Below are 27,255 nucleotides of genomic sequence, written 5' to 3' on the forward strand. Positions count from 1 at the left end.
TTTTCTGTTCTGTACGCATGCGTTGACAATGACATGTTGATGCAGAGAAAAATTGGATGCTCTCCTAAGCCTTTAGATCTATCTTTTGACTTCACCTAGCCAGTCTTGGTAGACTTACTTGTGGGTAATTTCTGCGGCTCTATATTTTCTAAGGAAATATTCCATTATTCCGTTATCGTTATAAGCAATTAACTAACGCAATTAATTCCCAATATATATTTTTTAGCCATCACTTTTTTACTTTCCACGTTCTTATTACACTAAGGTACCATAAGGCTAGGTAGCGTGTAGTTATGTGTTAATACCAATTGTGCGAATGTCATCCACTAGCAGCTCATTCTCAATTCGTGGTGGTATTAGTCGATACTTACTCACTATATATGTACGAGTAACCGACCAACCGGTTGACAGTTTCCACAAAGAACAATCAATCAATTCTGTTTAAAGTGACTGCTTAATATTGTGGTTCAAAAGAAGAATTGCCTTTGGGCCTATACCATTAGCCTAGTATGGGATACCTCATACAGAATACAGACAGCTTTGATCAGCTTGTGTCTCCATGTAAACTACTGGCCAGTAAGAATTAATACTGCTTTTATACAAGTTAAACGAAATTATCATTACAACCACAATATAGTGTATTGCTCATTCATCTCTGCTCACAGTGTTTATAGCATCACTGTTACTATAGACTAGTTTGCATTTCTTTATCAAATTGCTTTGTTTGTGCAGCAATAACCATCATTTGGACTGGTTGCCATTATGGAAAAACCAAAGGAAGGAAAGACTAAGGTAAGCTGCGTTTCTGTTCACGTACAATTTATTGGACATTTATTGATTTGATTTGTTTGGTTTTGCATAAATGTAGAGTCATTTAGGTAATATGGGATACTCCTAATTTTTTGAGTATGGCATATTCTCTGAATTTAGAAAAGACAAAATAGTATATGGGACTGATTGATTCCACTTTTCCGATGCAATAAATATTGCCAGATACACAGACCTTTCTACATCACTGTTTTTTATTCTTATCAAAACGGCCAAAGAGGTAAGCACATTCTGATAATATCACAGTGATGTGCGATTTTGGGCATACCACATATGGACAGTTCTGTACTAGAATAAAGTATTACAATAGATCTCTTTTCCCACCTACCCAGTAGCAAGGACCACCACGACCCCCTCCCACATCTTCCATCCTCAGTTGCAAGAATTTTTGCTTTGATCTGGGAAAGAATTAGACCACTGCTAGAGAATTATATCCCCTTGTTGAACCACACACAAAAACTTAAAAGAGTATTTTCTTGAAACAACCTTTGCATTTAGAGCTAGTTGTGAACCTAATTTATAGTCTGAACATGCCTAAGAATTCACCATTTAACGTCTAAATTTTAAACCTCCCTCCATCTTTAAAATCCTGTGCAAGCCACTCCACTCCCTCCTCTTCCCCCATCCTATAATATATGGAGTGCTTTATAGTAATGAAGTCAGACATTCCTTAGTGTCAGCAAGGAAGAGGAAGAAGTTGTATCTTCATGTTAAAATTTGTTGCTGGTGAATCAGTGGATATATATAAAAAAAAAAAAAATGAGAATAGAGATCATTCAGGCTGTTATTCAGGGAAGGGTGGTGTCCCTCAGACAATCCAAACTTTCCCTCAAAGCTTGTCCAAACATTGACGTTGATTTTCCATACAACAATTCAAAATGTATGGACAAAGGTATAACTGACCGCTCCTACATAAAAAAGATTGTTGCGAATCGAACACCTCATCGATAGTTTTGACGGTTTGATGACCATATCACACAAGTTGAGATAACCCATAAAACCAGTTCTAGGTGACTTTCAAAATTAAACAAGTTTACATCAATGTCATCTGGTAACATTCTCTGCTATTTGTATACCACTCCTCTCATTCTGCCATTCTGTGTGTACAGCAAATAAATTTTCAACCCTAGTTGTCTGTTTCCAAAGAGAGATTGCAGTTCATTCATTCTTAGTGCAAATCCAAGAGCAGGCTTTGAAAAATTGTGTTTCTTTGTATGAAAGCAAATTGTCCATATGGTTGTATCCAATATCACATAGCAAAAATGTGTGAATTGCTATACCAGTGCTTAAAGATGTAAAGTATAGCCTTTGTTTCGTACATATAAGGAACGAAGTTAAGAGTGTTGAAAACTGCTACGCCAAGTTTGAACACTGAATTATTTCCTGGTATATAAATAATCATGGTCTTTAATAAACTTGCAGCTCGATGGCACAGAGTACCCACTGGGAAGAGAATCAGAGTTGCGATTTGAAGTGGATAATGAGGAAACCGTGGAAATAGAGGTACATTAATTGATTTATTTTTAAATAGGACAGTACAAACCTTTACTATTCTTCTTCACCTGTCCACTTAAAACCGCTTTAAATATCTATGTACAAAGGAACCTTGACTATATGTTACCTTTGTCTTACTTTCAAAGCTAGTTGTCTGTTTCAAGTCAGAGATCGCAGTTCATAGCATTAATAGTGCAAATCCAAGAGCAAGCTTTGAAAAATTGTGTTTCTTTGTATAAAACCAAATTGTCCATATGACTGTAGTAGTTGAATATTGCTGTACATACCAACATAAAGAAGGTGGCTCCCTGTACCAGGTAGGAATTTTCATAGATTAGTACTTAATTGTTAGGCACATGACGGGCCAGTATTTTCACCTCGTACCTGTGTTAGCCTTTTTCCCAGTAGGATGTTACTTTACAGAGAAGAAAGCCAGAATTTTGATTCACGGTTCATCTCGTTGCTGAGCCAATATCTTGGGGAATCAAAGTTAGTGAGGAGGAGCTAAGATCCTTCAGTTTTGTGGTAATCCGATTGAAGATGGCACTCTGGTGGTGTTTCTAACAGACAAGATCATCTAATCTGATGTTGGGTCTGTGGCCAAGCACAAGTCTTGGTAATTTTAAGGCTAACAGTTGACACCCAAAATTGCAAATGCCCAATACAGGGGTTAATAAGACCCATGACCTCTCCTTCCATATTACCAGATGCTAGGTAGATACTATTAATACAGCAATAATAAGAGGAAGACTTGTCATTAATTCAACATCTCTATATACAACATAGTCCACTCCATGGACGGAGCTACCCACCATACAGTATCAGCTAAAGCAACTTTTGGAATTGGAGGAAATTTATAGGAAAATGTAGTTTGAATTCTATTTTGGAAACATGTCTTCAATATTGTATGGTGTTTGTTTGTGTGTTGAGGAAGGCCGTCTTTGAAATTTTGTTCCTCAAATGTGCTTATACTAATGATCAACTAGAGTGTTCCTATTGATGAACAGAAATTTTAAAGGTTATTTTTGGCATATATTTGAACATGAAACATAAGGCAACACTTTCATCACAAAACAGGATAATTGTCTGGAACCATGTTATCTGTCTTCTTTTCTTCCAGATTAAAGAGGGATTAGCGGAAATATTTGGTACGGAACTTCTTCTTGAGAGGACTTACAAGTTCAAATCTGGTGCAAAAGCTGCAATATTTACTTGGCATGGATGTACTGTCATCATATCCTTTTTGATTTACAAACTAATGATTCAAATGTTTTGTCGGTTGTACCCACTGAGTGATGCGCAAATGGTATCGTGGAAATACGCTGAGGCTATCAAAATAATAACATTTTGCCATTTGAAAAAGAAACATTTCACAGAGAAAGATTTGGCAATTTCGCTGTCAAGTGAATTTTAAAATAGTTTACAAACAAGGACTTGACAAACTTGCAAATTATAATAAAATCAACCAAACAGAGCACCCCTGTCCCCTCCTCTTTTTTTTCTATATTTTTTTTTAATTTTTTATGATACTTGAAATCAATGTTTGGCCCAACTAATTGGAATTCACTGCACTGGTCTTAAAAACATTCATGCTCTGTCCTTGCGAAGCATGTTAGGTTGTTGCACTTCCTGAGTAGTGCTTAGTACGATACAAATGTATAACTATGTTATGAATATTTGTGTCAACTTTAGGCAACATGATCCTAATTTGGAAGTAGCTGTTTACCTTTCATGTCTGTAGTACATTTCTCACCAAATTTACTTGAGCTAGTTTCTACTAAGTTTGTAATTTTTTTTCTCTTTTCTTTTTTTTTCACATTCGCCTGATTTTTAGCCTCAGCAATGTATGTTGCCGATGACTTCCTGCCTGTTTTTTTTTCTTGTAGACGTCAGTTATGATACTGATCAACAAACTAATTTAAAATTTCTGTTCATACATATTTGAAAATGAGAGAACTTTATACTGCAAACTTCTTTAAATTACTGACAGTTCAAGCAACAAGGTTCCAAATTAACCATTCCAGTTTTCTTGAAACTTTCAAGAGGTGGATCACAGTAAGAGTTAAGTCAACTACTGAAGTCAGAGGGCACTTTGTTTGCACAGGAAAAGAAAACTAGAGAGTGGTCATGATATCTCCCTTTTGTGAATTTGTCACTTCTCTCAGATTCAGTCTTCTATTTGTCTTCACTTCTTCAATCAATCCTACCATCAATAAAAACTGTTGTGTTCCCTAACACTAGTCCTCACATGAAGGGTAAACCTGAAGTGGTCTACGAATCCAAGGACACCCCGATGTTGATTTACCTGAATACTCATGCTGCCCTCGATCAGATGAGGCAACAGGCAGAGACAGATGGCAGTAGAGGACCACGGGTAACTATTAGTCGTTTATATTCATTAGAGAGCATTGTGATCAAGGCAGTGATCAAGGCAGTGGACTTGTGATCTAAGGATTGCAAGTTCAAGTCTTGGCCAGATCGTTGCGATGTGTCCTTGGGTAAGACACATTATCTCCATTGACTCTCTTCACCATGGTGTATCAATGGGGACCTGTGAGATAAACTGTCTGTTGGGTGCTGTTTAGCTGCTGCCATCTGAAAGGATTGTCTCTATGTTCGACAGGTTATCGTTGACCAGGGTAATATTGTGATGCCCCTTGAGCATCGTTATCGGTGGATATGTCTGCGCTTCATAAATCCTCAATATTATTATGACCCTTATTAGAGAGAGAGGGGGGGGGAGGGGGATTTGTCAATTTAAAAGCCACAATTGTAAGATCTTGTGTGGATTTTCTTGATATTTATATATCTTTTGTTAGATTTTGTACATTATAAGTGGGGAACATTCTTGTTTGACATCATCTATGACATGAGTGTCTTTTATGTTTTTGTTCAAACTGTATAACCAAGAGCCCTGAATTTCCTTTGTAAACCTACAGGTCATGGTGGTAGGTCCTGGAGATGTCGGCAAGAGCACTCTCTGTCGTCTACTGCTTAATTATGCTGCTAGAATCGGGAGGAAACCAACATTCATTGATTTAGATATCGGACAGGTAAGATCACAGATGTTAACTTTCAAACTGACCCTAGCCCTCAAGGTAGCATACGCCCATTAAAAGCCCCATTGACTTACACACTAAATCACCAACGTAATATGGTCTTTAAGTCTAGATAGAAGTTTTCACTAGCTTAACGCTACCCATCACCGAATAGCTGACAAGTTGACCTTTCATGGCACCATCAATTTTCCGTGCCATGACCTCGCAGATTTTTTGCTATCCAAGCCGGAAGTTTTCGTCACTTGTAAACAAACCTCTTCACTCAGTAGTTAAACAATTTTCCTACACTGCTCCTGGGAGGCCTAAAGGGGTCTAAAATTGCCTCCATTGACCTAATTTTCTCACCACATGTACTTCCATTCATGCTCTTCAACATGCAAGCCACACAAAACTAGATCATGATTGATAACAGGTCAAAAAAAGATGTTCTCCTGCTGCTTTTTGGCACTTTTCCTGAAGGAGAACAATCGAGCGGATGGATTTTGACTCTAATAGGAGTATGCCACCTCAAAGAAGCAGCAGAAGCAGCCATCTTTACTGGAATTAGTCTAAACCGGACTCTTAAGAGGTCACTAAGCATTCTAAACTGTGGAAGTGTTTGGCCTTGGGTCAAACAAAGTTTAAATGGCATCTTGGAGCTTACTGTATGTTGAAAAATTGAGATCCATCCCTGTTGGAGGAGTCTGAAGGAGAAAATCAGTGAACATGAAATTTGAGACTAAAGACATCCTTTGGCGTTGACCCTCGGTTACACATTATGCTCATCGCTACGTTTTTTTTTGAGTAATTGAAGCAAAACATGTTTGACAGGGATTGATTCCAACGAAGGGTAAGGTGACATATTTTGTGGAAACTTTGTTATAGTAAAGTCACCTGGTCAGTATTCTCAATTTTTTCTTTTGTCTTAACAATCTCATTGGAAGTTTATTTTCCGAATATTTTTGTATGCTATTTTGCTACCATAGAAAAGTTGAACTGAACATGCTGAATGCTGCATTGCGATTTCTATCATTTAGTGTGAAGCTCCAAGTACACTGAAATAACTGTTATAGTGGCAATAAAACATTGGCTGCCTACAAATTCTAGCAGCTCACACAAAAACAAAAACTTTTTGGTTATTCAGTAAATCATTGTTTCAGGTTAAATTAAGGTTGGCTGAACACATTCCTAAGATATTATGCGATTACACGTGCAACATTTACAGGTGTTTTGAAAACCATCTCTCGGGCAGCAGAAAACTACACACGTTGTGCCTCACTCGCTGCCTGCAGGCCATCCTTTTACCCCCCCCCCCCATCCCCACCTCCTCTGCCTTGTTCATGTATATAAATTTTGTATTACTTTTACAGAATGCAATATCAGTACCGGGTACATTGGGTTCGCTGCTCGTAGAACGTATCGCGGACGTGGAGGAGGGATTTTCACTGACGGCGCCACTCGTCTACCATTTCGGAGCCACCACTCCGTCCCACAACATGAAGCTCTACACCATGCTCACCTCTAAACTTGCAGAAGTGTTTAATATGAAATGTAGAACCAATCCTAAGGGTGAGTGGTAACGGGAGATACAGAATCTTTGGCACTCTTCTCAGATTCTCTCTAAATCGCCAAGCGACTGTCTGTGTTTACAAAAAATGGTGTGCATAAAAAACTAGATCAAAATCATGGAATATGTTTTACATGATCATGATTTATATTTCATGAGTTTAGTGCCTTGTACAACCATTCTGCAGGTAACAGTGATAGTAAAAAATTGTTTTGCTAGTGTGCTTTTTATTTTATATTTTTTGCTAGTGTGGGTGCAATGGATTTTTTTTTTTTTAAATTTCTTGGGTGTTAAGATACTTCATTCAATTATGGCAGAACTTATCAACCTGTTCTGTTCAATTGTTGTAATGTGCATTATATGTGGCTCCTGGCTCACGATAAATCTTCGTTTGAAATCAATTGTCATCAATGATAGTGATAGGTAGGATTTTTTATCAACGGCTTACCATCTGGATGGTATATGGTCTGACTGCCAACTGGTCACACCTCAGATGAAATGTTTTTGTTTCAAGTTTTTAGTAACATTTCGGAAAAATTACTTTACGTAACATGGATTACAAGCGTGAAAAGGAATGTCAGCTATTATCCATGTCATCCATACCACAAATATGTGTTACAGTCAAGCTCTGTATTAATACGACTAACTTTCATGTGTGTAATTAACAACCTCCACTTACGAGACGTACTTTTCAGCACAGAAGTAAAAAATGATGGTTAAAAATAGTTCACAGCCCTTCAGCTTGTTGAATTGCTGGAGAAATGTATAATTGTGAAAGAAGATCTTACAATAATGTTTCATGTTTGGAGAAAGGTTGTAATGAAGTGACTTCTTAATTTTCTGAAGATTTGTCATTTTCGTTTTTGCCCGTTACAGCTGACATCAGTGGCTGTGTGATAAACACATGCGGTTGGATCAAAGGAGACGGATATAAGTGCATTACTCATGCCGCACAGGCCTTTGAAGGTTAGATGATCAGACAACTTGTGTCTGTCTGTCTGTCTGTCCGTTAGATACATATTGATACAGAATGTGTTAAATGTATTCGAGTTGTGTAATTCATGATTATTGCATAGGGACAGGTGCAGCTGCTGTCCTCACTTTGAAGAGTGGGGGAGGGGGTGTGCAGGAGTATGTTTTTCCCCCTCACCTTTAATATGGGGATGCACTCCACACCAGTGGTAGATCATACAGTTGCATCCTTTGAATAAGCAAACAGATCCAGTCATTCATATGATAAATTGTTTCTATTGTTTCATTTCTTAATTCTTCCAATTTTACCTATTTTAATCAATTAAGATAAAGAGACTTAAAATTTTGAAATCAAACATGTAATGAAACACAGAAAATCTGCCTTTTGGGCAAAGATTGAATCTGAAATTAAAAATCTATTACAATATATTTGTTTTCTTTTTGGAAATTTTCTCAAAGATTTGGAGGGAGCAATAAGGTTTAAATTAGAACAGATATAATAGCAAGAATGAATTTGATGAAATTTATTGATTTTTTTTCTAATTCTTTTTTATTTTATTTTCATAGTCGATGTTATAATCGTTCTTGATCAAGAAAGGCTTTACAATGAGTTGGTGAGAGATATGCCATCATTCGTCAAAGTGGTCCTTCAACCCAAATCAGGAGGGGTAAGTATTGGATTCAAGAGTACATATCATGCCTCAAATTGAAATTTTTGTTTCCTTATTTTTCAACAAAAATACACTTATATAAATTATAAAATCTGGAGGGGTAAGCATTGAATTAAAGAGTATATGTCCTGCCTCAAAATGAAATTTATCTTTCTTATTTTTCAACAAAAAAGCACTTTTTCAAATAAGAAAATTTGCAGGGGTAAGCATTGGATTAAGGAGTATATATCCTGCCTCAAATTGAAGTCTTTTTTCTTATTTTTCAACAAAAATACACTTTTTGAAATAATAAAATTTGGAGGGGTAAGCATTCGATTAAGGAGTATGTATCCTGCCTCAACATGGTATTTAACTACATGGAACACTGGAACACCATAAATGAAGATAAATTAGTTTTTGTGACTGATTGTATATACTGCATGTTAGACACTCTCCACCTGTTGGTGCTTTACAACAAGGCTGCTTATTGCATTGGATCCGTGAATTTGTGCCATTTTCCGACCATGTCATGTAATATTCATGCATAATGAGATACCCTTTTTCGATTATCTATATGGTTTCAACCTTTTGGCTACTCTTAATCAGCGAGTTATAAAATAGAGAAAAAGTTGAGTAACTTTTTCATATTTATCCTAGAACACCAGAAAAAACGTCAAAGAACCTTCCACCAAATCACATATAGTCATGTGAACTACAGATTAAGGGAAAGTAACATTAAATACTGCCCCAGCCCCAACCCCCCCCCCTACAAAGAATGCCCTTTGAACTATTCTTTTCATGGTTTAATCTAATGCAGGAAAATTTAATGTTGTTAAACATTCCTTTTTTGACACATGGTACAGTTTTTGTGGACTAAATAGGCTGTGCTAAAGTTCCTTATCTTTCCTCCGGCAGCCAAGTTTGATATCCTTCCAATTTTGACCAAATTGATTTCAACTGTTAAATGCTGGTATCGACTCACAAAGCTGAATATCATTTAAGATGACTTTAGAGATGGAATGACATGTACTTTCAGGTCTGAGTGAGTTTGGTGGTTACCAGTAAATTGCTTCCATCTTTCCACAATTGCCACTACATGTGTTTCTTGTGTTTTGATTTTCTTGTTAACAAAACCATTTTTTATCAACTCTCTTATTTCTCACATAAAATATCTTTTCTTGTCTCGTCAAGGTTGTTGAGAGGAGTAAGAATTTCAGAAGGAACTCCAGGGATGAAAAAGTGAGAGAGTATTTTTACGGCCACGAAGGTTGCTTTTATCCGCACGTGTTCGACGTCAGGTTTTCAGACGTGGAAATATTCAAGATTGGAGGTAATTGACATATCTTGTGACATAAAATATCAAGCTTTTTTTCTAGGGAGGTGGGGGGGGGGGGTTCATCTTGACCAAGTGTGCATATGAAAATAAGTTTCTCACTTTTCTCAATTGGTACACAAACGGATTCTGATACATTGCAGTCCAAAAATGTATCATTTCTTTGTGCATATTAGGTTTTAGTTTATTCATTATTTATGTACTTGTTTTCTCTTATGTAGAGTACAAAGAGTTAAGTATGAAAAGTACAAATTATAACAATGAAAGGAAGTAAACCCCCTTAACCTCTCCCCTTTAGGGGTTAATAGCAAGTACCGAACAATAGACTACCTGTATGACAAACACAAAGGAAAACAAATGAAAAGAAACCCCATATTAACCCACCTTCACCCACCATACATATGACCTCAAACATGGGAAATTCTCACTGAAGAAGTTTAATATTTGTCTTTACTCATTTTTTGCTTATCTCAAAAGTAAAAGTGTTATAGAAATACATACTGAATGTGATAGCAGTGGTTGTTAATAGTCGGTGACATCTCAAAAGGACTTAAGGTCACCCTTTAACAAGTACATTATTTTATCCTACTCAAATTTCAAATTCAAAGCAGCTTTAAGGCAGGGTAAACTCCCACCCCACCGTTATGCTACTTTATGCTACTGTTATGCTGCTGTTATGTCACTGTTATTACTGTTATGGTACTGTTGTGTTACAGATTTGTTGCTGGTTTGTTACTGTTATGCTTCTGATATGTCACTGTTGTATGACTTGTGGTACTGTTGTGCTACTGTTATGGTACTGTAATGTTACTGTTTTGCTACTGTTATGCTTTTTAATATTTATTCGTCCTCAGCTCCGACAGTCCCCAACTCTTGTCTTCCTCTGGGGATGATGCCCGAAGATAACCAAACCAAGCTTGTACCCGTCCAGCCAAGTGAGTCATGAATATAAACCTGAGTTTTTGCATGGACAGCCAAGTATGTAAATTAACTTAAAGGAAACACAAACCCAACCATCATTTTGGTCTATACAAGATAGAGGTTACTGTTATGGAAAACTCATCCCCCCCGCCTCCAACCACCCTCCCTCCCCCACCTCCACAGGCAAGGAGACACAAACCCAACCATCATTATTGTACTAAACACGATAGAGGTTACTGTCATGGACAACTCCCCCCCCCCAAAAAAAAAAACAGTTAAGAAACATCTTATTCCATTTGGGAGATATCTCAGATTTACTGATTCTCCACACACAAGTCAGAAGGCTTGATCAAGTCTAAATCTGACATCATCTGACCACATGTGTCTCACTATTTTAATGTTTTTTTTTTTTTAAATTCATTTCATAATGGAATTCCTCATACCGTTTGGCAAGGTCATTAATTCTGCTATCTTTTTTTAGAAGATATATGTTCATCACAGCTTTCTAAGAGTTAAAGGTTTACTTTTAGTTTAATATAGTTAGAGCAGGATTCCATACCAAAATTTCAAAACACTGTAGCTCATCAGTTTATCTTTAACTTTAAAGAAATGAAAAGGTGACAATAAAAATGTGAATTTCTGAGTTGCTTTTAGAATTATGAACATATGAAAATGAGTGAATATTATTTTTGGAAACTAATTATTTCAATAAGTATTTACATATTTAGAACTCATCTTCTACAAAGAATCTAGCTCTGTGATCAGCTGAAATTTTCCTTTCTTAATAAGACTTGGCAGGTTTGGTTAATAAATTTCTGGCAAAGGGATCACCAATTTCTGTTTAAAAGAATGCGTATTAATCCATGTGAGGACCATGTGACAGTCACTTGTAAGAAACTTATAAATTTCTTGTGATAAAATGATATAAACACTAGTGAAGAGGTTTGTATGATACAGGATTTTTATCAAGTCAAAAATTGGTGTCGCAATTGGTCCAATAACGGTTGAAGCTCCGAAAACCTTTCATTTATACTTTGTCACTCACTATTTTAAGTTTTGTATATACATGCAGACAGATTCGATCGATTCAGCGTCTCAGTGTGAATATATATTCACCTTAAATTTTGAAATTAGTGTAAAGTTTGTACATGAGTTAACCACCTGAATTGAAAAGAATTGCAGAATGGAATGGAAGAATCCCCAGCCAATTACCTAGTTAGGATGAAGGACAGAAACATGAACCAAAATACTTGAGAACACAAAAAAAGGTGTTTGAGCCGATATTTGGTCAATATTCTTATTCTGTTAAATAATCAATTCTCGGCCATCTGCTCATCGAGTCAGGTTTTATTTCAGATAGCGGCGTAAAATTTGGAAATTTTGCCTTAAAACCATCAAATTTGAGTTTCATACAAATTTGAAATATGTCCAGTCGACCAGAGGTCAAGGACTGAATTATCATTTATGCGTTTATTACTGGCAGATTAGCCTTCATTTGGTCACAAATTTAGGATTAGTCTAATCAGCTCAGTAGGTTTGGACGGTTTGACGACCAAGGATCAAAGAGCTGCTGTTCCATAAGAAATTGTTCTGGTTTGAAAATGACATGGATAATGTTGTTAATGTGTACTAGCTAATGAATATTCATAAGTAAGGGGAAGTTTTTATTACTTAGTAGATTGCCATAATAATGTGAGCAAAACTCATGATATATGTTAGAAATATTTTGAATGGGTTCTTTTCGGTTGAGATAATACCCCTCCCCTCCCCCTATTTTTGATAAAATGATGCTCCTTCCCTACCCCCCACCCTTCCCCCACCCTTCCCCCCACACTTCCCCACCCTTCCCCCACCCTTCGCCCACACTCCCCCCCCCCTTAGATTGGATCATCTCTTGTTATCTACTGCTGATATGTTCTTCTTTCTCAGGTCAAGAATTGGCTCATCACATTCTCAGCGTCAGTCTGGCGAAGTCCAAAGAAGAAGATTTGTTAACAACTAATGTAGCCGGCTTTATATGTGTGTAAGTAGAACCAGAAACGAATTAAAAAAAACGAAAGTACCATAACACCGATAACCCTGAATCATGCAAAGATGAACTACGTGAAAGCAGTTTCCTGAAGAAAGTTATAATTTTCATACAAACTCTCTTCCTAAGTGTGCAATACACAGTAAAGCAATCATCTCTCCATCACTGCACTGGATAGAGTTCAGTTTTGAAGTAAATGATAAATCTTCTTTATTTTTGAACTTTTATGATAAACATCACTTTGACGTGACAGATTCAAGTTTCAATGATTAAATTTTTGATGTTTTTTTCCCCTTCTTTTTTGTGTGTTTTTCCCCTTCTCTATGTTTTTCCCTATTTTTTTTGGGGGGGGGGGCTTAAACATGAATCAGTGGTACTGTCTGCCTTATATGTGATTGATGCATTCTTTATATTTCAGCACACAAGTGAACATGGACAGGCAGACCTTCAAAGTTTTATCACCCGCTCCAAGGCCATTGCCAAGGAGATACTTGTTGCTTAGCGACGTCAGGTTTATGGACATCAAATGAGACATCATGAGGAAAGGTCTGCCTTATGGTTTCAGATTCGTGATTCGAAAATACTTACTAGAGCTACCACTCATCCGAAGAAGAAACGTGTTTAAATGTGTGTTGGGAATGTTTGAATACGTGTGGAGGGTGCAAATATGCATGAAGGTGATGAGCGAATCAACTTAAAATGACCACCACAGCTACCATCTTTGATGATCCGCAGATCACTTTAAATGACCACTACAACTACCATCTTTGATGATCCGCGGATCAACTGTGAATGACTACTACAGCTACCATCTTTGATGATCAGCGGATCAACTTTAAATAATGTCATTTGGGTTTTCAACCACTTTGCAAGTGTCATTTGATTTGAATGGGAAATACGTGTACAGCGAAGAAAACTCAACGAGTTGCTATCTGTTGTTTTATAAAGGAAAACAGGTCGGGTTACACACGACCCTTATAAATATGCTAATGGTAGAATGTATTGTACAGAATGGGCTATACCAGAGGTTCTGCAAACTTTTAGTTCTATGGCCCAGGAGGAATGAGCCCTGATGACCAGACCCCACCCACCCCTACCCCACCAGTCACAATTCATGCCTCAGAAAGTATGAAAAGCTGTATAGGACGGTGGACTCGATGTAAAAAGAAATAACTTAACCGATCTCTGTCGGCAAGGTCCCCAAACTGTTGATAGATTTTTTCCAGGTCTGCAGATACATTGCGAAATGTTCTCAACTTTCTTCTGGGTCGCTCCCCCCCCCCCCACCCCACTCCATAATTTACAGATCGTTGAGCTGCACGAGCAACAAATGGGCTACATAAGCAAGCACAGATGATTTCTTGGTTGGAGAGTTTTCTTTAAACCCAGTTGTGCCTGTCAACAACAAGAAGATATGCAAACAGAAACTTTAAGTAACAAAGTTTTGAACTAGGAATTGATGTTAAAAGACATCATAATATTTACCTCTTGATAAATCTGCCCTCAGCTGGTTAAGATTTAGAGAGATCCAGTGCAAAATTTATGCTGTGTGTTATAAGATAGTCCAACAGTGTTGACACATTTTGAGTTCACCTGTGACCTAATTTCTCATCTTTTCTTTCAAAACCATTAAGTAAAACATTTTTTGAAGAAAAAAAAATTGAAATTTGAAAATAAGAGTTTTAATAACTGCTCTTTAGTGTAGACAGTCTAACGAATGTAACTTTCATTGGTTTTCAAATTTCGAAAGAAAAAAAAAATCTGGTCGCAACAGTTAACATATGTTCCAGAAACCTTGATTGCGACTGCCAAAGTAGCACATTGATGGATGACAATATTTGATATAAATTCATGGCAATATCAGAAATTCTGCGGGTTAATCATTTATTAAGCTTCAGAATATGCATTCTCATTTGTCATGACTTCCTCACATTTTTTCTATTTTTTTTTCTGAAAGATTGTGCATGAAATTTCTGTATTAAAAAGTAAAATTTTGTAGTACTGACTTCAGTTCATTAAGTTTGGAAAATGGTGTGTGTGACAGCATATCTGTGTTAGTGATAGATGTGGATGTACTATTAGGAGTACAGTCACTGTTCTTTATATGTCAAATCCATGATTCATGACAAATTCAAGGACATCAGATAATTTCATTTCGTAATACGTTCTCGATAACGTGAGTCTCAATTCGTGCTTCCGTCTTCACTAGATTTATTACACCATGCTTAGTCAGCTTTTTTTATGACCTTCGTAAAAAATAAAAAAATGTTTGCTAATTTTAATTTTTTTTTTTTTCAAAATGGAAAATTGTTGAAAAAGTTCCTGACGGATATTTTGGATATATTTTCCTTTTTAATTGCTTTTGTGGGATCTAATGGGGTGTAACAAGGGGGGCTGTGGTATCGGTAATAATGTGCGTAATCTGTACTGTTTAAAGAGATCTCTGAATTTATTAAAGTGACATGATCGTGTGAAAGATACAGAAACACGCCGGGTGAACTTGCATACGACACCCTTGGTGATTGACTAGTTCAATGTTACACTCATGTGTGCAGTTTGGTCGAACAGAAAGAAATGTGTTTCAGAAAACACAAGTTATTAAAGATGCTTAGATTAATTAATTCTGCCATGAAGCTTCAAAAGTATTTTTTTCAAAAAGAACCCAACTTCAAAAACTACAAACGATATTGTAAACACTATTTAGTGTTCAACTCAAAGTACTCAAAATACCGCTAAGATCTGCTGGCAGGGCCAGTTGCATGCACAAATGGGGAGCCTGTGGGATTGGCCTCTCCCCTTTGACCACTCCCCATATGTCGGTACTGCCCCTCCCCAACCTCCGAAATCTTACAAACGCCTCTAGTCAGACCCTGCGACTTGTCAAGTTTCACGGAACTAGATTGGACCGACTGCCTTTTGTTCATTTTGGGGCGTGGCTGGAGAGCCTCATTACTCATATGGCCATGTAGAGCGATGAATATGATAGAGAGTCATAAGTCGATGACCACTTTTTAGCATTCTCTAAGTATATGGAAATGTAGGTATGTATTACTTACGCTACATATTCAAAACGGGTAAGATGTAGAAGATGACGTAGTTAACGTTAAGGAACACAACAGTCGGGTAGACGTACGTTGGCTCTTCTACAATGTTACGTCACGTAATGGTGTTTTCTGACCCCCCCCAAGTATAAAGCCTTCTGTTAATGAAAAGTGTTGAAATTAGATTTTTTGAACATAATGTACGTTTCATTGAAAATTCAGCTTCTCTTTCTTCGTCTAGGATGGCAACCCCACTTAGTGCCCCAGTCTGCTTTTCACCACAGGTTAACAATAAGTATGTTTAGTGCATGACCTTCCATTGTATACACCTTCATATTCCTTTGAAAGTCCTACCAGAATAGGTGGCATACTGGACGGTTTAACAAGTTCTCGTTCCTTTTATCAGAAAAAATAATTTCCTGCGTCGGTAGAGATATCGGCTAATATTCCAAAATGTCACATTGCGATCAGGCGCAGATTTAAAGAAAAAATACAGTCATAATTAGCGGGAACCTTGCATGGTTTAAATATGCCTCAGAATACACCATTTCACATGTTACATTTTTTAAGTGTTGCTGCGGGAGGACCGTCCCCAGACCCATCTTCTTCAACGACTGCAGACCCACAACTACTTCCTCCTTAAATCCCTGGATACGCCCCTTGAGAGATGCGGACTTGTAATGTTGTCACGTTATTTTATGGCTTGGAAATTGGATTTATTTACCATACATACACGGGGATTCATCTGTTGCCATAACCATAAATCGTTACTTTTTGGAATTATTTTGTTAGATAATTACAAATAATTCAGTTCTTATTCGAGAGAATAGTTTGTTTACCAATAAAAAAAATAAAAAAAGATGCCTTTACATGTTGTTCAACCAGTCTTTTACTTGTATATTGTTTTGTTTTTTTCAAACTTTAAAATACATTTTTACAACTTTTATAGCTTTCTCGTTATTAATATTTCATTTGTTTTTCCTTTTATATACCTCAAAATTTGATTTTCTGTTCCTTGTTTTCTTTTTGGATTATTTTGTTAGTCATAGAAGTGGTTATATCCTACTTATACAACAACGAAAAAATGATTAGGAAACTGAGATGAAATTCAAATCTTGCGATTGGAAATATAAATCTAGATTTTCATAAATGTTTACAGTTGTCATCAAATACTTTTGAATATTTGATTCAGGCAAAGACTGCATTAGGATTACCTTTAATCAATTTTTTTCATATTTTTGATTTGACTTTGCTTAATAACTAAACACAGTTTTCCTCACTGTTACTTTTGAGTCATTCAACCATTCACTGATTTATTCATTTATTCAGTCCAAAGAGAGATATAAGGGAAGGAAAAAACTGAACAAATTGCAATATCTTATACTGCAGAAAGCCCTTGTAGGTAAATAAATTAAGTTAACATAGCCTAGGCTTTTCAAAGTTCTCATGTATCTAGTAGGAGGTATGGTCTGTTCCTGTATGTGAAAACGTCTGCAATGAGTTTAAATCATATCATTTTGTCGAGATAGTGTAATAATCAAAGATTAAATTATATGGATAACATTAGTTTACCTTACCTCAAAGTCCAAAAAAACAGAACGAACAGCAAGTACTGTGGATATATAGCTTGTCATTATTTTCTTTCCATGGAAATGATGGCGACGTATCGTAAGGTAAATTCAAAAAGTTAACATTCACTTATTCTATACAGTAACTAAATTAATGTGCCTATTGCAATACATATAACTGCACACTTTTCTTAAGTCGAATAGTCCTAGATTTATGTACTTTACTGAGAGATAACTATCTAATCAATTATTCGTGAAGACAGTTTTTGTTACTTTCAGTCTTTAAGCAAGATTGATTTAATGCCGTTTCAGAGAGATCCGATCAAGGATAATTGCTGGTTTATTACGACTTAACCAGGAAGTCTGTTTATCACGTAAGATGCCATTTTAGAAAGTGCTTTCAGTGCGTTAAATTTAAATATTTTAGTATAGAACATGCATTAGTGCAAATGTCCGACTTGCACTTTGTCGAGTTTTCATTTTCGCAAGTACACTGCTTAGTATGATATGAATTATCCATACACCTGCGACCCCCCCCCCCCCCCATGATAAACACTCGCTCTAAGTGAAATGAAGTGGTACTTACGGTTTGAAATATTCATGTTATCGATGGCAATAATAAATTTAGACGAGAACTTAACAACAGGTCTACTCTGAGCGGTATATAGCCTAGGAGTTAAGTAAAAGCATAATGTTATGATAATAAAAATAAAACAAAATATAGCAGACATATTAAGCTGATGTGAAAATTAATAAATTCAGAGCTTTTGTTTTTTGTTAAATGGCTCCGAACAGATGAAGCGTATCTATAATGAAAGTTTTTTTTTAAAATGGCCCTAGGGAAATCTTGATATTTGATTTCAAGCTGTGTTTTTTCTGTCTCTCTCTGTTTTCTTTCTTAAAGTATATTACGCGTTATTTTGATCTCCACGCTGAATTATTATCCCCTCAGTCTGCCCGTTGGCGGGAATGTTGATTTATAACGTATATAGCAAACACAAAATAGATAGCCGTTTCACGTCTCAGGACGGAAAGAACTTTCCCTCGCAATTTGAAAATTGGTTTTACACCTCAGCAATTGCCTGAATGCTATCTTAAAGTCCGGATGCCTCGTTCCATAAATAAAAGGATTAATACACGAATTACATAAGAGAATAACACCGAATCCTGGAACTAACTTTTCGCCGCCAGGGAGGACCAGAAGAATACCGTACGGGCTCATAAGAACTAAAAACATCGCGATTATGAAGAACAGGTTCTTGGTAACCGCCATTTGACGTTTACTGAAATGGTTCTTCTTCACCGCCGTAGTTCCTGCACCGATGCCACCTGATACGTTAGCTACCTTAGGCTGCATCATGGTCGCGTTCGCGATCTTCCTTGTGTGCGACCGGACAAAGTACCAGATCTTATACGATGACACCGATATCGCACCGAGAGGTATCGGGTAAAAAACCACCATCAGGATGATGTTAAAGAGTTTTGCATTGTCGTGGTGGGTATCCCATATGCACATACTATACAGTTCACTATAACCGAGAAAATCGCTACCGAAAGATACCGCGATTGCGATGATAGCTATGGGAACCAGCCAGAAGAAAATGATCATGGCTGTCATGTTGAAGGTCGTGAACAGATCGTGATATCTCGCACGTGACAAGGTTATCAGACAACACCGGCTAACCGCGATACCGCCAAGAGTGTAAAGACTGCAACCTATACTAAGAATCATAACGCCACCTTCTAAACTGCAAATCCAGTCAGGGAGGGGCCAGCCGTGTTCACTGAGTACAGCGATGGACATCCACGGTAGATTGAGGCAGCTAATTAAGTCAGCGACACTGAGGTTCACGACTAACACATTTGTCTTAGTTCTGAGTTTTCGACTCATAGACACCGCGATGATAACTAAACAATTGCCAATCGTCCCCACGATACATATCAGCCCTATAAGAGTGGCGTACAAAACGCGTTCCACGTAATGGTCGTACACTCGAACCGTCGGTCCAGGGATCGTCTCGGTATCCGGTGTGGTCGCCATGTCAGTTTTAGAGAGAGATTCTACAAGTGAGGTTAGTTATGGGATTGAAATGTCCGTAAAACGCGGTTTTCATTTATCAGATGCAGGAATCTTGCTTTCTCAGATTTGAAATATCCTCGTAGTGTAATTTTGGCCGTCAGTCTGGTCAGAAATGTCCATTCCTGGTCTGGAGGAGAAACAAAGTGATAATATTTTAGAATAAGATTTCCATTATTTCGTTGAAGTGCCTTTTTTTCTAAAAAGGTGAATGAGATGAATTATTATTATTATTAATATTATTTTGGTTATGGCTATGGTTATGGCTATGGTTATAACTATGGCTATGGTTATAACTATGGCTATGGGTATGTCTATTATAATCGTCATCATCATAATCACCATTTTTTATAAGATCTTGCAAAGCAAATTTGGTCACGTGTGCACATGCAAATATCTGTTACTAAACATAGATCACAAGAACGACAGATCCGCTCTTAACCCCAGTCCCGGGCCTGTGACTGTGTGATCATCGTCAGGTGTGTATCACGATTCCCCTTGAAGGGGAACATATACTATACACATGATCTTAGCCAATAGGCCGAGAAGCGAGTCAAAAGGTTTGGGAGCAATCTAATTGTGCACGTATCATCAGTCAATATACTACTCATAATTTTAGACACAGTGCCTGTTTGCTCGGACACTATATATGTTATTTTGCCCCCCCCCCCCCAAACCGTTTCCGGTAACCTCATTGGCTGATAAGACAGAATAACGATTTCAGACTAGCATAAACACGTTTGGGACTAAGCTGAACTGAGGTAGTGATTAGAAAAAATGGGAACATCCAACAATGGTATGCATAAGGCTTTGCCTTAATTTGAATATTTAATTTGAATATTCAGTGCATTCACGTCAACAGCTTAGAATTCCTTAGTGCAATTGTCTGTTAAGGATGAATTTGTTTTCTTAAGGGGCGAATGCTAATTCCTGTTTATCCGCTTTTTCTTTCAAAGCATTATAAAATCGATTTGTTTGAAACACGTGGAATCCTTCCTTTATGTCATCCTCTAAAACTCTGCAGTTGTAACGTACTAGTATTTTAACAGACTATAGTATTTTGGAAAGTTTGCGATAGGACCGCGACTTTGGAAAGGAACATTGAGAAAACGATGAATTGTATATTTCTTTCAAAGCATTGTAAAATCGACTTGTTTTGAAACATGTGGGTAATGACGTTCTCTGCTTAACACTACAGTTGTAATGTACTGATATAATAACAAACAGTCGTTTTTCGGGAATATAGGACCGCAATATAGGACCGCAATATACGACCGCGACTTTGGAAAGGGACATTGAGAAAACGTTTAATTGCATATTTCTTTCAAAGCATTGTAAAGTCGAATTGTTTTGAAACATGTGGGTACTTGACGTTCTCCGCATAACACTATAGTTGTAATGTACTTATATTATAACAAACATTTGTATTTCGGGAAGGACCGCGACTTTGGAAAGGAACACCGTGCCCGGAGACTATTCCATTGAACGTTACCGTTTGGATTCATAAAACACAAGTTGTTTGGACGGAAGCAATGGAGTTTGCCAGTTTTCAATTTTGAATTTTGGAATATTTGGATATTTTCCCTACGTGGATAACAAGACTCACTGCAATCCATCGATACATGTTGGTAAGTAGAAGCCTATAGTTTACATGTTTTGGTTATTAAAATTTTGAAGTGTAAACTCCCGGCACCGCGGTTCACAACGTGTTCGTTATTGCGATACCTTGGGTGACTATTCTTAAAAATTGTATACGTTGAATTATACATAATGATAATATGCTAAGTAATATATGATATATATATATATATATATAATTATATATGATATATATATATATATGATATATATATGATATATATATATATATATATATATATATATATATATATATATATATATATATCTGATATAATATGATGACATGAATTTATTGATAATTATATGGTAAGCCTATACTCCATTTTTTGGATCGTGTAAACCATGTTGTTGCTGCGGTATTTGAAATCATGAAGAAAAGTGAAAAGTAGCTTGCATATTTGGAAATATCTGAATTTTTGTTTTCTCAGCTTGGATAACAAGACTCGCCACAATCCAGAGATTCCTGCAGGTAAGTACAAGCCTTTATTTTACATATTTTGGTTACTGCAAGTTTGATGTGTCAACTTAGACGCGACTCAGTTGTAACGATTTACATTTCGGCTTAATTCAACAACTTTCTGGGGTTCAGCTCTTAGCGCTGCGGTCCTTCGTCTCACTCATTAACGGAACATTATGTGAGAAATGGCGCTGACTATCGTGAAAAAGATTCCATGAAAAGAGGAATGATTTTTTTCTAGGTAATTATAAAGTTTTTGAAGTTAAGGAAATCTCTCTACAGGCTCCCTTTCGAAAGCAGTGTTATATAAATGAATTGTCTATCAACATATTACGACAGAAGTGTCATATCACTTCAACAGTATTAACCATACTGGACTGTCTATCGACAGAACCGTCTCGAAATATCGCGACAGCAGTATAAACATATCGCGACAGCAGTATCAACATATCGCGACAGCAGTTTCAACATATTACGATAGCAGTATCTATAAATTACGACAGCGGTATCAACATTGTTCGAAAGCAGTATAAAATCATTGTTTTGTCAACCTATCAACATATCACGACAGCAGTATCATATAAGGAAAGTAATGCCAACATATATTACAACATTATCACGTTACGAATGCACAATTCAATATATTGGCTTACCTACCGTAGGCAATATCGACAGCGGTTTCGATAGCGACCGAATTATGCAATTCCGTTACTATTATCAACATATTACGACTTCAGTATCAACACATTATGACAGCACTGTCAACATATTACAACATCAGTATCATATTACGACACCATCAGTATCAGTTCTATGATAGCAGTGTCGACCTAATTGGATTGCCTATCAAGATACTGCGACAGCAAATATCAACATATTACGAAACAACAACATCACTTTACGACAGCAGTAATTAACTAATGGACAACTTATCAACATCTGTATCGACATTTAATGCAGACAACAGTATAGAAATAATACGTTAGTAGTATCAACACATTACGACAGCAGTATCAACATATTACGACAACAGTATCAACACAATTACGACAATAGTATCAATGACATATAACGACAACAGTATCAACACAATTACGACAGTAGTATCACTGACATATAACGACAGCTGTATCAACATATTACGACAGCAATATCAACACTATTACGACAATAGTATCAATGACATATAACGACAACAGTATCAACACAATTACGACAGTAGTATCACTGACATATAACGACAGCTGTATCAACATATTACGACAGCAATATCAACACTATTACGACAGCAGTATCAACACATTACGACAGCAGTATCAACACAATATGACAACATAACTACACATCATGGATGAAAGTAGTACTAAATAATTTGCGATAAATATCAATACATATTGCGACAGCAAAATCTACTCTTTGTTACAGGCAACACACAGGAAAGACTCACCACTATATAACAGTTAAACCATATACTGTCATATATGCGTAAATAAACAGCAGTCAATTTTGAAACCTTTTCACAATCCGAACGCTCAGCCTACTTGTTTCGAGGACTTGTTGCAATAATGACACTCTTAACTATAACTGAAAAGTTCTGTTTCAGACCGTAGAGTCTTAAAAAACAACAACTTGGTACTGCGACGACGTTTGTAATTAACTGGAAGGCTATAAAACGGGTGGAGACCGTTTAATTAATTAAGACGACTCCCAGTAGATGTAACAGTTATACCCGTAAATTACACGCTAAATACAAAGTCACGGAAAGGGCATGTATCCTGTTGCACGATAACTGAATTGAAAATATCTGTGCGTGGTACAAGGTTGTTGATGTTGCAATATTAACGAGTTTTTTTTTAATATATATATAAAGCTGTAAATTGGAGAGTTAAACGTTTTCAGGCCTGTAAAAATCAATAGTCCGTATATTAATAGGCAAGCGAAACACAATAATTACAATATTGCTGAACAGTCCGTGTTAGTCAGAAAGAGGACAATTTCTACTTTTGGGCGTCAAGTTGTAAAGAATCTCTCAACATGATTAAAATATGTACAACCCGTAAATAGAGAACAGAAATCCTGCTTTCTCATTGGACGATTACGTCGAAGCTGGAAAATATTCATTGAAAAGAAAAATAGATGCAGTCTACTTTCAAAACAACTTGGACAAGAACGAACATAATTGCTATTTAAAATTAAACAACCACAATATTTCAACAATGTATGATATCAATGGGTATTCTGGTATGCAGAATATCTATATAGAGATAAAAGCGCGTATAACACAAATCGGGCAACATGTGAAAGCAATATGAGGCACACATTCTCTTGTGCAAGTAACTGTAGACTCCTTTTGGGACTATGTCGGTAGTTAGGTCCTCCCCTCCCCCCTCCCCGGCCCTCCCCAGCCTCCCCGTTAACAGTTTATATGTTAGACGTCAAATGGTGCATTGTAGGGCATATTTAGGATTGAAATTAGGTCTAACTATATCTACACGCAAGGTTCTGATAATGATAACTAATTTGAGTTTTTGAGTTGAAGAGGGGAATTGCGTTATACACCCCACACACCCTCTGAGTTGTGACATTCGTCGTTCTTCAGTGTTAACCTGGACTTGTTCTCTGCTATAGACAAGTCTCTTTTCTAATTGAATATCAAAGTTACAAGTCCATCCAGATGGGAAAATTTGGTTTCTAAACTGTAGTGTCACGTCCCGCTTCAGAGCACTCGTATTGTCAGTACGAGCAGTATGAATATCATGCTTCTATCAGATCAAAGTTAGGAACTGTTTGTACTGACAATACCAGTGCTTTGAGAGCATGATATTGGAGTACAGTTTAGAGAGGTACTAGCTTTAGGAAATTGTCCCAACTGGCTGACAAGTCTCTTTTCTAATTGAATATTCATGTTACAAGTCTCTTTTCTAATTGAATATGCATATTACAAGTCTCTTCTTTAATTGAATATGCATTTCACAAAAGTTTGCATAAATAGAGTGAAGACAAAAAGAGTTCGTCGCTCCTGGTGAATATGGCAAACCATACACAGAAAGTACAAACATGCCCTCTCTTTTGTTGCAAACGTTATGAACAAATCTTTTCATTTTTAGTACTAATATTTCTCATAGTGTTCCTGTATTTCTCTATAATTAGATACTACTATGAAGTAGGCTTTAAGCAAGCCCGTAACCGATTTTTTTTTCTTTACAGTCATCTTTGTTTTGTTTGTTTGTTTTTTCCCCCTATATTTTGCCTTGATCATCTAATGCGTTGTACATGTTATTAATTAATTTGGTATTTTATTTGGCACGTTACTTTTATGAATCAGGTTTTAAGTGCATTAATGCGTTATTTTAATAAAAATTATGTCGGTAGCATTATGAACTATATGACAGGCTGCACATGCGTAACTACGTTAGTGACGTCAGTTACTCTATATATCACTTACAAATGTACAGCATGCGAAGTATTGAAAGAATGAAAGGAATATATAAAGGCATAGTAATAAGTATATATATATATATATATATATATATATATATATATATATATATATATATATATATATATATATATATATATATATTATATATATATATATATATGTGTGTGTATATATGTGTATACATATAATATATTTATATAACTATATATATATATATATATATATATATATATATATATGTGTGTGTATATATGTATATACATATAATATATTTATATAACTATATATAACTATATACATAATTATATATATATAATTATGTATATATATAGTTATATATCTAGTTATATATATATATATATATTATATATATATATATATATATGTATATATGTGTATACATATAATATATTTATAGAACTATATATATGTATATATTTATGTGTATATATGTGTATACATATAATATATTTATATAACTATATATATATATAACTATATACAACTATATATATAACTATATTTATACATAATTATATATATATAATTATGTATATATATAGTTATATATCTAGTTATATATTTAGTTATATCTAGTTATATATATATAGTTATATATATGTATATAGTTATATATAATTATATATGTATATAGTTATATATATATATATAGTTATATATATATATATAGTTATATATGTATATAGTAATATATATATAGGAATAGATATAGGAATAGATATACGTATAGATGTAGCTATAGTTATATAGATATAGTTATACATAGTTATAGGTATAGATATTGGTATAGATATAGGTATAGATATAGGTATATATATAGGTATAGATAGAGGCATATATACTGTATAAAGGCACAGGTGTCAATATAAATATATATGTAGGAATAGATATAGGCATAGGCATGTGTATAGATAGGTAGATAGCATTCAGTCTTTCTATAATTCGAAACTGTTTGAAAGGAAATCATTCCACAGCCATTTATAATATGTATAATGGCATATGCAACAAAGGTCCACCATAAAATAAGCTAATGGTCTGATACGTCATAGGATCGGAGACAGCTTGTATATATAATCAACGTAGGGCCTACTGCATTTGTGATGACGTTAACAATACGAATATAAAGGAATGAAAATCTTACCACTGATCAGTTTAAGGGCCTTCCAACTTGGCATATTATTTTCCGTTTAGGTAGCCTATGATCCAAAACCAGTCTTTTCCTCCTCACAAAGAAGACATTGACATCGTTTAATGTGCATCGTATTTGACATTGTCTGTATAGGCTTACCGTATCGAGACAACTATGGATAACTATGGTTGTTTATAGGCTGCCGTTGAAACTATCGACTAGTTTGTATTTATATAAAGTAAACGGGGTTTCAATGATCGACAATATTTGAACTTTGCAATATGTATCAGCGTTACTCTTTACAAGGTCGGCAAAGGTGGTAAAATCAATCATCAATTCCAAACCCGTGGAATCCTTAAATAATAAGAAACAAAGGTAAAGCAGCAATGATAATTATAATAATTATAAAAGCAAAAATCAATAAAGTTACAAAAATAAAATAAATAACATGCCCTGTATAGCTGCACTTGGCAATGTGTGTAAAAGTGTTTTTTTCTTCGAACGTTTCAACGAAATTTAGTCATTTCCAACTAAGGAGAACTTATCGCGGTCGACAAATCCTGTGATAAAGCAGGGAGTTGTTTCCATAACAACTCCCTGGATAAAGCAATCTAACGTTACTTTTCCTATGCCTTTGATCTCCACCCGTTTCCTAAATCGCTTCTTCCTTAAATATTTCCGACCTTCTTCGCTTCTCGCTCCCCCCCCCACCGAACCCCCCCCCCCCCGTCTTATTTGTTTCTTTCTTTCCATATATTTTCCTTCTTTTCTACTTATTCTCTCTAACGACCCATAACTTCACTCATTGTATATTAATGCGGCAAAGTTATGGACCAAAAAACAAACAAACAAATAACCATAAACTATGTGTGAACGTAATTATATACTACACCCGTATATGCCAGAAGTATATAACATGCTAGTGCAACTCGTCTTCATAAACGCATACTGTTATATCATCCGTCAAACTCAGTACATTGTAATTTCTATATTGAAACGATGTAAATATGATTAGTTTTCTTCACAAGACGGTCATTTTCCAGAAGA

At 35.9% G+C, this 27,255-nt stretch overlaps 2 protein-coding genes and 1 long non-coding RNA gene across 6 annotated transcripts in view; 2 read left to right on the forward strand and 1 right to left on the reverse strand.

Moving 5' to 3' along the window:
• The first annotated feature begins 11 nt into the window (after positions 1 to 11).
• Positions 12 to 13,407, forward strand: LOC139958746 (polyribonucleotide 5'-hydroxyl-kinase Clp1-like). Of its 2 annotated transcripts, none has more exons than XM_071956062.1 (13): positions 12 to 124; positions 733 to 792; positions 2,251 to 2,331; positions 3,443 to 3,555; positions 4,570 to 4,696; positions 5,262 to 5,375; positions 6,731 to 6,929; positions 7,804 to 7,893; positions 8,467 to 8,567; positions 9,741 to 9,879; positions 10,737 to 10,817; positions 12,733 to 12,826; positions 13,251 to 13,407. In XM_071956062.1, the coding sequence occupies exons 2-13, from the start codon at positions 763 to 765 to the stop codon at positions 13,360 to 13,362; spliced, it is 1,281 nt and encodes a 426-aa protein (XP_071812163.1). In that variant the 5' UTR covers positions 12 to 124; positions 733 to 762; the 3' UTR covers positions 13,363 to 13,407. The 2 variants fall into 2 exon arrangements, with proteins under 2 accessions (XP_071812163.1, XP_071812164.1); XM_071956063.1 differs by having other exon boundaries at positions 33 to 120.
• Positions 13,408 to 13,557: 150 nt separating this feature from the next.
• LOC139958751 (histamine H2 receptor-like) lies at positions 13,558 to 26,368 on the reverse strand. Of its 2 annotated transcripts, none has more exons than XM_071956072.1 (2): positions 26,221 to 26,368; positions 13,558 to 19,648 (listed from the first exon to the last, which is right to left on the reverse strand). In XM_071956072.1, exon 2 carries the CDS (start codon positions 19,480 to 19,482, stop codon positions 18,457 to 18,459), a length of 1,026 nt encoding a protein of 341 aa, XP_071812173.1. In that variant the 5' UTR covers positions 19,483 to 19,648; positions 26,221 to 26,368; the 3' UTR covers positions 13,558 to 18,456. The 2 variants fall into 2 exon arrangements, with proteins under 2 accessions (XP_071812173.1, XP_071812174.1); XM_071956073.1 differs by lacking the exon at positions 26,221 to 26,368 and adding an exon at positions 23,064 to 23,571.
• Positions 20,458 to 27,255, forward strand: part of LOC139958752 (uncharacterized) — a 97,354-nt gene continuing 90,556 nt past the window's right edge. Inside the window, exons 1-2 of one of the 2 annotated variants that reach the window (XR_011789853.1) lie at positions 20,458 to 21,146; positions 21,588 to 21,628. This is a non-coding gene — a long non-coding RNA (uncharacterized lncRNA). The remainder of the gene's footprint in view (positions 21,147 to 21,587; positions 21,629 to 27,255) is intronic. The other variant, XR_011789854.1, reaches the window with a different exon arrangement.

The sequence above is a fragment of the Apostichopus japonicus genome, chromosome 18, assembly GCF_037975245.1.
Source record: "Apostichopus japonicus isolate 1M-3 chromosome 18, ASM3797524v1, whole genome shotgun sequence".
NCBI classification, from domain to species: domain Eukaryota; kingdom Metazoa; phylum Echinodermata; class Holothuroidea; order Aspidochirotida; family Stichopodidae; genus Apostichopus; species Apostichopus japonicus.